This window comes from Rhinolophus sinicus, chromosome 18 (assembly GCF_057876585.1).
Source record: "Rhinolophus sinicus isolate RSI-liver-muscle chromosome 18, RSI-T2T, whole genome shotgun sequence".
NCBI classification, from domain to species: Eukaryota; Metazoa; Chordata; class Mammalia; order Chiroptera; family Rhinolophidae; genus Rhinolophus; species Rhinolophus sinicus.
The window spans coordinates 51881450-51895159 of NC_142518.1; the positions used below are offsets into that span (position 1 = coordinate 51881450).

The 13710-nt window shown below is 36.6% G+C and overlaps 1 protein-coding gene across 1 annotated transcript in view; it reads right to left on the reverse strand.

Annotated features, from left to right (window-relative positions):
* Positions 1–13710, reverse strand: part of CHM (CHM Rab escort protein) — a 191514-nt gene that overhangs the window by 42834 nt on the left and 134970 nt on the right. The window contains exons 9-11 of the mRNA XM_019717433.3: positions 12264–12341; positions 2300–2404; positions 1832–1895 (exon numbers count right to left, since the gene is read on the reverse strand). Of these exons, the coding sequence (XP_019572992.2) occupies positions 1832–1895; positions 2300–2404; positions 12264–12341 (247 nt within the window). The remainder of the gene's footprint in view (positions 1–1831; positions 1896–2299; positions 2405–12263; positions 12342–13710) is intronic.

Genomic DNA, 13710 nt, shown 5'->3' on the forward strand with positions numbered 1-13710 from the left:
ATCCCTCAGTGATAAAGGTGGACATTACGGCATCATCCAGCGATGGGGTTTTCCTTTGTGGTTGCAGTGGAAGAACACGGCTACAAAGGAACTGAAGGTGGTAGAGGAAGGGCAGTTCAGAAGATCTACTATGGGGTCTAAACATGGAAAAGGGAGAGGGTGGAATGGAGGTGGTAATCTGGGAGGAAACAGAGGGGACAAAGAATTGTAGGTATCTTAACAGGCCAATGAGCAGGCTGGGTGGGGGTAAGAGAATGAAAGCTAAAGGATAGGAGAGATTTATGCCAATGTAAACCCACGACCTCCAGACTCAACTGGCCCATTAAAACTGCCCAGCCATGTGACCATGAGACAAGTCACTCTCTAACTCTCCACAGTGATTATCTGACATTTCCCCGAGCTCTGACACATCCCCACTCTCACACTCCCATTCTCAGAAGATGAACTCACCTTGTAATTTAAAGAGTAAGCGGAACCCACCAGATGGGAACTCCGAAACCTACACATGGTCCTGCATTCACCCTCTTATTTCAAGGTGCCTCACATCCCATCTAAGGGGAATGTTTTTACCTGTTCTCTGAATCCCATCCTCCCCAGCCTTTCCCTGACCTTGCTACATCAATCATCCTCCTTTTCTCCTGGGTATCTTCAACCTCTCTCTCTCTCTCTACTGGCTCCATCTCATCAGCTGAAAATACACACTATCTTTTACAGAAAAGAGAAGCCCCATTCACTTCCACATCCCTCTTCAGTAACCACTTTCCCTCTCTTACTCTTCACAGCTCAGCTTCTTCAGAAGTGTTTCTATTTGCTCTTTACTTTTCTGCCTCCCTGTTACACTTCAACCCACTCATAAAGTTCTTGGTATACTGAGAGACACAGGCGAGTCAACTGGCAATTACGGACAGTGTGATGAGTGCTATGATACATGCTGTACCATTCCTTGCTCACACTTGTCACGTTGATCTAGTTGCGATTTATCTGTGTGTGTATGTGTATCCTCCAGACTGCAAACTATGAGGGCAGAGATGCTATCATGGTTAACACTGTCTCGTCGAAACCCAGCAAACTGACTGGCATGTAAAAGGCACCCATTGTTTGCTGAATGATGAAATGAAAATACTGATGCTCATACACATAATAAGCATATTTTTTTTATACAACAGAAAGTTTACGACTTAAGGGATTTTAGGAACCTATTTTTAGTAGTTAACATATAGAACAGGTCTGACAGTCACACTTATTGAATAAACTGTTTTTATCAGTCACTGTAAAATACAGTCAGAAGGAGAAGGGGGCATGTTTCTGGAATTTAACTGTTCAGACTGAGGGAAGAACCATACGTATAAACACACTCTTACAGAACTGGGGGTGAGGAGGAGGAAGAAGGTACTGAAATAGACAATGGAAATAAGGAAATATCAGAACCTAAAATGTGTGCTGATACTCATTCACACCAGGCTTAATGGTGGGCTTAACACCAGTGTTGTATACCATAAAGTCCTTTCCTCCAAGATTTTTAAATGGATTCTCAGGGGATTACTTTTTTCTTCCCGTAACAATTTCATAAAAATAGTTGTCAGAAAACTAGGATTTAGTCCAATTTTCCTAACATAAATCTGTTACATACATAAGACACAATTATTTGTTCTGCCAGATGGAAATATTTAAGAAATCAAGATTATTAAATAACTGTCGTGGTATATTTAAAATGCATTAAACATATTACCACAGATGGATTAATACATTTTATTTCACCAAAATTAATTTATACATTATTACCATATAGATTAAGTTAGCAACATATTAAAAAGTAAAGAACTGAAATTACCTGTTGATCTGAATCTGTTTGTAGTACAGATCTATCTGTAATCAGGACTGCCCTGGAGATCTGCCTATAATGCACAAAACAGTTAATCGGTGATTCAGATTCCATAGATAAATTTCATTTACAGTTATATAACCACCAGAAGGCATGTTTCAAAGATTTAAGTCATGATAAAAGTGTCACCTCCCCAAACCGAGTCAAGTTCTGCTTTAATCTTTTCTTGGCTTATTAAAGAAGGATGTATGACCTGCAGACAAACCCCAGCTGATGCAATGGAGTCAAAATTAGGCTATGCTCCCCCAAAACCAGACACTATAAGAGAACAGTGGTAACATATTCAATATCTTTTGTTTGGCATACATTTGCATCTCACTTGAGCAGCAGTCATATAGAAGTGTCAATATAATCACGCAGCTAAATTTCCCTCAGTTTCACTTTCCCTTGGAGAGTCGGTGAAGGGGGGTGCCTTACCTGTATTGCACGTGCGAGCATGTGTTCTCAGAAAAGTAACTGTCCTCCACAAGGAAATGCTTAGACATTATTCTCTGACCAAACTGATCTATGATTGCTTTGCATCTACGAAGAAGCATAGCAAAAAAGTTCTCATTGACAATTAAATAACTGAGCAAATGAACATAACGAGCTACCAATTTTGAACCTAGAAACCAATTTCTTGGAAGACAAGATTTAAAAATTGTGTACAATTTCGTATTTTTGACACAAAACTGACACTAAATTAGAGAATACATATTCTTATTGCTATTTTGAAGTCTTTTAAACTATAAAGTAAGTGTGGGACAGAACTTATTTATTTTGAATGGCATTAATAAGTAACAAAGTTAGGACAGGTGTTATCATTTAAATTTTTCTAATGTTTAGGAAAATAGAAGCTTTTCCTTTGTTTAGAAAACAGACTTTTTCTTAATAGATCTAAGAAAAGGGGGAGAGAAAACTTCATTAAATACCTTGCTGTATAATTTACAGTCTGTAAAAGCCACTAAAAGCTCCTTATTTTTCTGTTAAGTGTTGCTTTCTCTTTTGTTCAAGAATAGCTATCTGGTCACACGTGTGATAATGTTTTTTTTTTTGGTTTTTTTTAAGAAAAGGACTAGAGCTTCTTTTAATATCTGTTTCCACTTTACTTCAAAGGATGATCATAGAAAGATTTCTTTCAAGTGCTGTTTCCAAATAAGGAAAACACTTATGCACGGACATTATCAGGTCTCTGTCATCTGATATGTGTTGGGGCAATGAATCATATAGAACCCTCCATTGACCTTCTTTCAATGTGTCTAGATAAAAGGATGAAAATTAGAATCCATCTCCTTGCAGTGCCACAAGTTATAAATGTACTTTATAGGGCTCATTATCCAAACTAATGGACTAAGGGCAACATCCTTGAAATGGACTTACCAGCACTGACAAAGCCAGTATGCAATATTTCAGGAACTATATGCAAATGTCTACATGTTTGCTATATCTTCTTATTATGGAAATATCACAATTTACTTTTGTCACAATTTCTCCTTTTTGGACCAGAACTATTTTATTAGAAATCTACTTATACGTTGTTCCTCATAAAATGCAAGCAAATAATTTCAAACTTAGACCATATTTTAAATATACTGGTATAAATTCAAACATGCTGTATCACTAAAAATTAAGCCAAATAAGAGATATTTACTAGGCATAAAGGGATTAAAAATAAAATGATGAACACCTAAGACCAACAGTGAGACGGATTTAATGTGTATTTCCTAAAGGCAGATTATGATATACTGGTATTCTTGAATAAATGATGTGCCACTGTTGTCAGGATAGACTATGATATCTCGTGATATTAGATATACATAATATACAGTTTAATCAATTAACCACATATTAATATATAATGTAATAAAATTACTGTTATTACATTAATATTTGTGATTTTTTTCCCATCTCAACTCCATTTCCTTATCACCTCACATTTCACTGAACAAGAGCTCTTACCTTATAAAATACTTAACTAAATAGATATATTTTTCAAAATAATTATTTAAATAGTAAAAACGTAAGTTACTCACTTAGACTCCTGTTTCAAACCATTCATAAACAATTTAAAACACAAAGTACTTTAGGCAATGTGAAAAAGAAATCTGCTGATCCATCACTAAACACTGATGGCTATTTGTCCTGAAAGCACTGACAAGCTTTTTTCTTACCTTTAACTCAGAGACTACCTAAAGTCAAGAGGGAATAATCTCGGCAGAAAAAAAGAGGGGTTAAAATCTTCTGTATCTTGATAGGGATTTGGGTTATACAGCTATGTCATTTGTCAAAACTCAGCTAATGAGCACTTAAGATTTGGGCACTTCACCGTATGTAAATTTTACACCAAAAGAAAAAGCTATAAATAAATATTAAACTCTAGTTAATCATATTCATGCTGAGGTGTTTAGGGACAATTGTACTGATATCTGGAATTTACAGTGAAATGCTTTGAAAAGGTGAAAAGATGGGTAGAGGGATGAGCATTTGGGCAGATATGTGATTAAGCAAATACCTATATTAAAATGCTAATTGTAGAATCTAGATGATGGATATACAGGTTGTTCATCCTAAAATTCTTTCAACATTGGTGTAGATTTGAAAATTTTCATCGTGAAATACAGGAATAAAATTGGGGCGTGGTGTTAGTATAAATCCTGGATTCTAAGCCTTTGCACAAAAGCTTCCATTTAAATAAACTACACAATTAAATCCGGCCATAAGCTATGGAAACCTCCTTGCTTTGTAGGATTCCAAGATCTAACAGGACTGCTTTAATGGTAGCTACACTTTTGGTGACAGGCAGGCATTGGTTTCAGAAGTTGCGGTATTAGAAGGAACTACTGGGGGCCACTCAAAATGGAAGTATGGGGTCATGGGGATTAAGGAGCTCAACTACACAAGGACAATATGCCAATAAATGTGCCAATTTATGCTGAAGCTTCTGGATGAAATAGTGATTCTCAGAGGAGGAGGAGAAGGAAGCAAATCAGAATCACACCTGGGGGACTTTTTCAAATTATAAGTACCCCTGGAGATTCTGATAAGCTTCCAAATCCCAGGGAAGAATCACTATCAAGCATGCCACTGTTTACTAGTTTATCTCTATGCTGTGCTAGGTGGAAAAAAGTCAAGAGCTACTGCTATATATATATATATATATATATATATATATATATATATATCTGTAGAAATCGAGGTTATGGTCACATATCCCCCTCAGTCTGGTAGATGACAATAACATGACTCACCTGGCCATCTCATTCTGAAGTACTAAGGCTCTAGGCCTGAACAAAGCTGTTCAAAGCAAGGCACGTTTAAGTAAGTGATAAGATTTGTTTTCCCTCAGATACTTGACTTACTGTCATATATTTGGCCTAATTGGGAGAACGATGAAAAAAGGGATATTGATTTGGCACCTAAACTTGGAGTTTGTATTGTAAGATTAATGTAAAAAATTAGATGACAGTCAAGTAATGGAAAACAGCAAAATGAAACAGTGCTGCCAGAGACATTAAAATACCCTCCTGCCCACCCACTCACACATGAACCTGAGGAAGCCATTAAAGATTAACAACATTTTGGATTTAGTTGAGGGCCTTCCTGAGCCTCATAAATAGTAAATTGAGGAGGAACATGATAGGAGTTCCCAGTTACAGGGACACAATGACCACAAAGTTGATCATAAGAATCACTGAAGCCACACAGAACATTTCTAGAGCTGAGCTTTCTAAATCAACAAATCAAATAGTTCTCGGTTCATTGACATGAGGGCATAAATAGGACAATGATGATAAGGAAGAAAACACTCAGCAAGATGAAAACTCTTTATCTGGAATTTGGTCCAGAAGAGAAAAATAGCATTAAAACAAGTATCCAACCTCTATTATCTTCAGAATTAATATCCTAACTAACTATATGATAAGGAATGCAGAAATCACATAGGAAATAATTAAAAGGAAAATATATGAAGGAAATTAGAAGATTCCCAGTCACTGAACGAAACAAAATAATTCTTCCATGCTTTCTCACCCACATTAGTCCACATGCCACCTCTTCAATGAAACCATTCCGAAACACTTATCACTCATTTATCTTGGGTAAAAATCCACTCCAATATTTTCAAACACCATTAATGTGCTCTGGCCAACAAAAGTTCTGTATCCATGTTTTAAACTATTTATTATCTATTTCTTTCTGGAGGAAGAAACTCCAAACACTTTTTAAACACAGCATGCCCCAAACTGAGTTCATCATGGCTCCTCATCTGCTTTCCCCCTTGGAATCCCTAACCAGTACTTAAGAGTTTCCTAAGCTCAGAATCTCTCTTCCCATATCTAAGTTGCTTCTCAATTTTCATTCCACCTTATAAAGATTTCTTGAAACTCGCCCGTTTTCTCCATCTCCACTGACATAGCCTTAGACTCTTGTTAAGTCTAATAAGACAATGGACTATTAGCAAGTTGGTAGCTCATTTGCTAGACATAAATGTATGGCATAATGACAACGTGCCAATCACTGTTCTAAAAGGTGAGAACAAAAATATCTTGTCCTTAATAAACTGCCAATGAAATGAAGATACATACAGAGGGATATAAAGACAATGCCCAAGTCCAGTGATAAGATGAGATAGAGCATCATGAGATCACTAAGGGGAGGTACCTAACTCAGCATAGGGGTGGGGCGGGGAGGGGGGGGGAGGGATGGAGTACCAGGCAATGACCTGAAGGGAAGTAGTACATTAGCTACTTTGGAAGGATGAAAACCAGTTAAGCAAGCAAATAAGAACACTTCCCATAGAAAGGCAGCAAGTGTAGGGGTACAGAGACAAAGAGAAGTGCAAGAAACCACCGGCAGTTCAGTGTTAATTGTCAATAAAATGGAAGTGGGTGGGGAGAGAGATGAGCTTAGAGAGGCAGGCAAAGACCAGATCCCAGTTTCATGTGTCTTGTAAAAGGGTCTTAAACTTTATTCTGAAATGATATAAAGCCACTGAAGCTTTTTCCACAGAGAGGGACAGAGCCAAATTGGCATACTGAACAGATAGCATTGTGTAATTATCTCGTTAATTTATTTTTTCTTTAATGTCCCCCAGCAGACTCTAAACTCCATGAGAACAAAGACCATGATTGTCTTGTTCTCTGCGGTATCCCCAGTGCTTGGCACACATTAGTTAATACTTGTTGCACGGATGGCTGAATGGATGGATAGATGATGCAAGTATTCCATGCATGTGGACACTGCAAAGACAGAAATAAAGATACAGAATCTCTGATTTACGAGGTGAAGAATCTCTTTCCATCACAGGGTTTCTCCCAAATCACTGCCAGAATTACTAACTTAAAAAGTAGCAAATCTAATCTTATAATTTACCCACTTAAAACTAGTACCACTGACCATAGTCCAAACTCCTTAGCACAGCATGGAAGGATCTTCACTATATATGTAATTACTCCATGGGATTCCAAATGATCCAATTACATGAATTACATTAATTGACTTCTTGCTGTGTGTAACAAAGGGTTCTACATGTTTTATCTGTTCACTTAATACTTAAAATAACTCAGTGAGGTTGGTACTGTCATGTTCCACTTTACAGATAAAGAAACTAGAGCACAGAGAGGTTAAACAACTTGTTCAAGTTCACCCAGCTAGGAAGCGGGGAAGCCAGGATACAGATCCAGCTCTATCTGACTTTATAGCCTGCATTCTTCACTGCAGTCTCTTTTTACACAAGGGCAAGGTCCATGTTTTATTCATCACTTTATCCCCATAGGAACTAGTATGGGGGCTGGTGGAGGTTAAATATTTAGAATGTTATCACTATCATTTTGCAAATGGGACGTGCAAAAATCCGAAACTCAGCAATTTTCCCACAATGACAAATGGTATTCAGTCACCTCATACACAGTCTAACACGCTATTCACTACTAACTTCCAAGTATCTGGGAAAGGTACAGTTGCTATTCCTGACATCAGAAACAGGATATTTCCAAGAAACAGTCATAGCAGGAAATCTAGTGAGACAGCTGAAGTACACAAGGAACACTAGCTGAAGGAATTAGATTCAGACTATTGGTTACAAACATATCTGGTCCAAGGTTATCCATACCCTACCCTAATATCTAATACTGTATTGCTATATGGCCAAATCTAATTTACAGGAGATTTACATGGTCAGCACAGCTGCAAAGGAAAAGGAAGCTGCTCAACAAGAACATTCAGTGAGTGTTTCCAGAAACAGTAAACAGAGGGCCTCAGTATTAGAATATAGTGAGAGGGTATAGAAAAAGAACTATGAGTACCTATGTCCTCTAAAAATTAAGAAAGCAGAGCCAATGGATAATACAGCACAGAGAGCACAGTCAATGGAGATCTCAGGAAAAGCAAATTAAGCTAAAGTGAAAAATAATATCTAGCTGAAAATAAGTATGCATTTGGTTACATATTCCATATTTCTTCTCCCAAAGTTTATAGAATACTTTGATTTGTAATCACCACATTAAATATAATGATACATAAATGCTATGATTATTTATGCTTCTATCAGCTTTTCTCAATGGAAGGTGAAAAGAAAAGCACAAAAAAAGTATCATCAGTTTTTAATCTCCATTCATCCATTTAACACATACTTTTTGAAACGAACCAGCCTTGCTTCTGGAGAGGTAGTAGTGAGATCCTGCCTTTTCTTACAGGACATTCAAAAACAATCAAACAAGGGGACCTGACTCAGGAGGCTGGCAAAGGGTTCTGAGCTACTCTGCAGGATCAGGAAATGATAAACTTAGAACTTAGACGTGAGGCATGATGAGTAGCTCTTAACTACACCAAAGGGGAGAGATGCCAAGTGTTCCACACAGAAAAATAGGAAAAGAAAGGCAACCTAAGGAGACAAATGCAAATCTTTGCAGATTCCTTGATTAATATTCTAATTACACTTAGCATAAAAAATCATTTGAGTCAACCTGGAATCCTTAAAAAGAAATATACACTGCATATATCCAAATATATGTTCAAAGTTTTTCCCTTAAAAAATTACCCCTCACTTTACATTAAGTCTTGATAAAATATCTGCTATTACTGGTAACTCTCTTAGTTATTTGATTTTGAACAACAAAGTAGTGTTTAGGAAGATACATTAGCCTGAGTCAACTTCAATCAATGCTAGCATTATATATTTATGGAAACTATTTGACTTGATATAATGGATTTTTTTTAAAGAGGCAAAACATTATTAGAATTTTGGCAATTATTAGTTGAGGAATGAATGTACAATTTTTAAGTATTGGTTGTCTCTTATATAAAACTTATGATGATCAAGTAAGTGATTCAGTACTGTGAGAATATTGTAGATATCATGAATATTATGAATGCAGGTCAAATTTTAAAAACTGTCCTACTATTAAGGAAATAAATAGTTATGGTTTGGAATAAATTTTCCAGTAAGAGAATCATACATAGAATCCAAAATGGCTGTATCTTAAACAACTAAGATGAACAAGAAAAAGATATTCATTAGAAAACTGGGGATCTAGTAAAATAATAATACAATAGCATAAGTAGACATTTTGTTATTTCATTTATGTGTATCTGTAAATGTAGATGCATACACGTTATTTTTTTTTAATTTCTCACTGGGACTGCAGATTACACTAATATGTAATTTTACAATATAATATGATAATGGCATACATTTGGGCATACAAAATATTTTAAGATAATTTATTTCTAAATGTTGAAGAAAAACTGAGTTCTTTCTAGGTAGTTTCATTAACCAAAGCATGTTATATCTGTTAGAAGATTCGGAGATTACTGCAGAGTCCATCTAACTCATCTTACATATAAAGGAACTGGCCAGAGAAAAATGACTTGCTCATTGTAATTCATGGCAGTAATAAAGTTTCAGGTCTTCTCTCATTCTAGGGCTACCTGACCATGCATGCCTTAGGAGCTGTTAGACAATAACTGTTGACCGAAGTCTTTCTATGAAGATTCAGAAGACATGTTAAATCAGTAGCAATCTGTCTGCTATTTAAAATTCATGTTTAATTCTAGTAGACCTGAAAGGTTCATCTTTTTTTTTTTTTTAAGATTTTATTGTGGAAGGGGAACAGGACTTTAAGGGGAACAGGACTTTATTGGGGCACAGTGTGTACTTCCAGGACTTTTTTTTTTCCACGTCAAGTTGTTGTCCTTTCAATCTTAGTTGTGGAGGGTGCCGTTCAGCTTCAAGTTGTTGTCCTTTCAGTCTTAGTTGTGGAGGGCGCAGCTCAGCTCCAGGTCCAGTTGCTGTTGCTAGTTGCAGGGGGCACTGCCCACCATCCCTTGCGGGAGTCGAACCGGCAACCTTGTGGTTGAGAGCCCACTGGCCCATGTGGGAATCGAACCGGCAGCCTTCGGAGTTAGGAGCATGGAGCTCTAACCGCCTGAGGCCCCTGGAAGGTTCATCTTAATAAGGGCTTAGGATGAATTAGGACCCAGAGCCCCCAGTCCATCATGAAACACAGTGCCATTGGCTTGGTCCTGAAGTTGACATTAAAGATCAGTGTTCCTTAGTGTCATCTAAGAAGCACCTACATTAGATTCATTTGGGGTCTTCCCGAAACTGCAAATGCCCTAGCTCTACTCTAAGTACATTACTCAATTTTACTCTCTGAGGGTGAGGTTCAAATATCTGCATGTTTTGTTTGGTTTTTTCTTTTCTTTCTTTTTTTTTTTTTTTTACAAGTTTACCTGGTGATTCTTAAGCACATTAAAATTTGAAAACTACCAAACTTTGGTCTTTAGATCCTCAGTCCTCAGGTATTTGTTGCAACTGAAATCTGCAGCAGATCATAATGAAGAGCTCCTCTGTTCACAGTTTGTAATAAAAATGAAGTCAACGTGAAGGTAAATGTAGCCTTTGTTCAACAAATGCTATTACCAAAGTAATGTAACCATTTTATTTTTTTTTAGACAAACATGAGCCACACAAATTCTTCATGTCACTAAGAGTAACATGTGGGACTGGAATGAGGCCCAAAAAAGGTAAAAGGATCTAAGTAAATAAGCACCAAACAAGTAATTCATTATCTGGCTTTCCATCATGGGAACATACTCATACTTCAAAATGAATACATAAGGAAAAATGACTCTAAAAACCATAGAGACAACTATTCCTTCATGAACCTCCATAGAGCTCTTCATGAGCCAATATATGAGTATCCTGGGCCTTCAGAGATATATTTTTCATGTTTCATTTACATAGTGCCTTCATGTTAAATACTATAAGTATTTTATAGGCCTTTAAGCCATATGTCTACTTTATCTTATAATGGAGAATTATTTTTCTAAAGCAAATTCACTATCTAAATATTATATGAGCTAGAGTTGAATTTTTTCTCACCATATCTTAAAATATTAGTTATTGCACTATAACTAGTCTGTAAGAAGATAACATTTTATGCCACTTAGACTATAAAAAAATATTGCAAAATGAAAGAAACAGCGTAAAATTTATATTTTTAAGCTTCCAGTTCAAGATATTAAGGTATTTTCTGAATGAACAATTTCTTTATATACCCCTAAAAACAGTCATCCAAGAGATATAGGTCAGTAGATGCTTAAGAACACATAACAACAACAACAACAACAACAATAGGAAAACACATTAGCAATTTAAATAGCTTGTAAAAGTTGATGCAATTGACCCATTTAAGTTTTAATGTAAAACCTAGAAATCAAAGACTACTGCTTACTTAGTGTAATTCAGAGAACTGCATATGTTAGCAACTAAGTAATAAATCCCAGAAAAATAAAATTGAAATACAAAAATGCACAGATAAATAGGTGGTGCTCAGCTTTTTTTAAAAAGAAGGTACATTTTTATTTCAACCTTACACCAGCCTGCAGGCCTGCTATGGTTGTAAAAGAATTTATCCTCAGATAACAGGGCAGCATAGTTTATGACAACAATCTACCTAAAAACTCATTAAAGTCTTTTCTCTTGGAGTGACATGCATTATCAGCAGAGATTAATCTGACGAGTCTTTAGGTGAGCTCCATTTTTAAAAATGCAATAACAGAGGGCTTTGTTGTCATCTGATGAAAATCAATTAGAGGAGGTAAGGCCACAAGGAAAACTAACATCACTCATCACCCACCCCCAGCAGCTGAAATGATTTGTCTTCCAAGCTTCGGTGATCAGGAGCTATAGTCATATTGCAGGGAAATTAATTTAGTTTCTATATTCTGAACTCACTTTCCTTGTTCTGGAGGATCTAAACACAAATTACTTTTAATCAAGGTTGATATGTTATTAATACCAAGGAGGATCTTTAAGGAATCATTTTTTAAAAATCGACTTTAGCATTTTTCACCTCTGCTTGGGGTGTAAATATAGGAAGGTAACTTATATCATCCTTACTTTCCGGATTCTTTGTCCACAACAAGGCACTGTACTGAATGGCGAAGACAATATATTCCACCAAACACAGCACACATCCTGGAAGAGAATAGAAGGAGAAGATTCTTGAGGTGAAAATTAAGGCAACATTATTTTCTTTTAATAAATGGTCTTATAGACAAAGGATTTTGATAATTTATTATTTTCTCTATCATGGCATTAAGAATTTATCAGAGATAAGATTAGTAATATATTGACACAACAGAGGTCCCACTGCTAATAATACAACATGGAAGACTAGAATTGTGACCAAGCCAAAAGTATCCCTAAGCAAAGCTCAGCTGTCCCAAGTCAGCTACTGACTACTTAAGATACACAGGCTACAAACAGCCTCAAGAGGTGATGTTACCTCCAACTGAAGTGACCACACAGGAGTGTTAAGGAGGAAATAAGCAGGGAAGACTCTGGGGGACCCCTGGAGAGTTTGCTTACCAAAGAGAAAGCAAAAACTAAACCGGGAACTGAAAACTAGAGCAGTAAGCACATGAGTTAATGTTGCAGTAGCGCTAAGGTGTTTGCTGTCTCGTGAATCTAAGAGCTTGGATTTTAATGCCCACATAGAGAAAGGAGAGGCCTTAGGTTCCAAACAAGGCAGGCAATAGAAAATGAGATGTTCCCTCACAATGTCTGGATCCTTTAAGGACTACACCTTAGTGAAAGGGTGGTCTAGGAGGGAAAAATCACTTACTACAAGAGGGAGAAAACAAAAGAAATTGTTTTATCTAAAGCTGGGTGGAGGAAGATTATACCTCTGCATTTATAACCAGTAGTCTGCACTCACACAGATTGGGGGGTTTGAAATTACTACACAATCCAAGAAACCTTAACCAATAAAATACCATGAAAAGTGCTTCTGGGTCTGTAGTACCCGTGGAGACTTGGTAAAAGCAATCGCTAAAACTTTCTGGAGTGATATGACCTCAACCCAGGCTACATGGGATTGCCACAGATTTGAGTCCCATTACGACGAGTTTATAATCTAAATCTGTTCTAAAATTATAGAACAGATGAAGAAATATATCTTATTCTGAGAATTAACAGACACAACAAAAAGCAGGATTAGACTCCCAGGAACTGTATTCAGATTACAGAACTATCACACAGAGATTAAAAGGGATGAAATAAAAAGATAAGAATAATGAAAACTCCCGAAAGAAAGCCGTGTTACGCTAAATAATGCCCCCACTAATGATGTTTGCATTCTAATCTCTGGATCCTGTAGGTATATTCCTTTACACAGCAAGAGGGCCTCTGCAAATGTAACAAATTAAGCATCTTGAGTTAAGGAGATTAATTTGGATTATACTAGTGAGTGCAATATCATCAGAAAGGTACTTTAAAAAAGGAAGCAGGAAGCTCAGAGTCAGAGAAGATCTGAAGATAGAAGCCGAGATTGGAGTGATGCCAT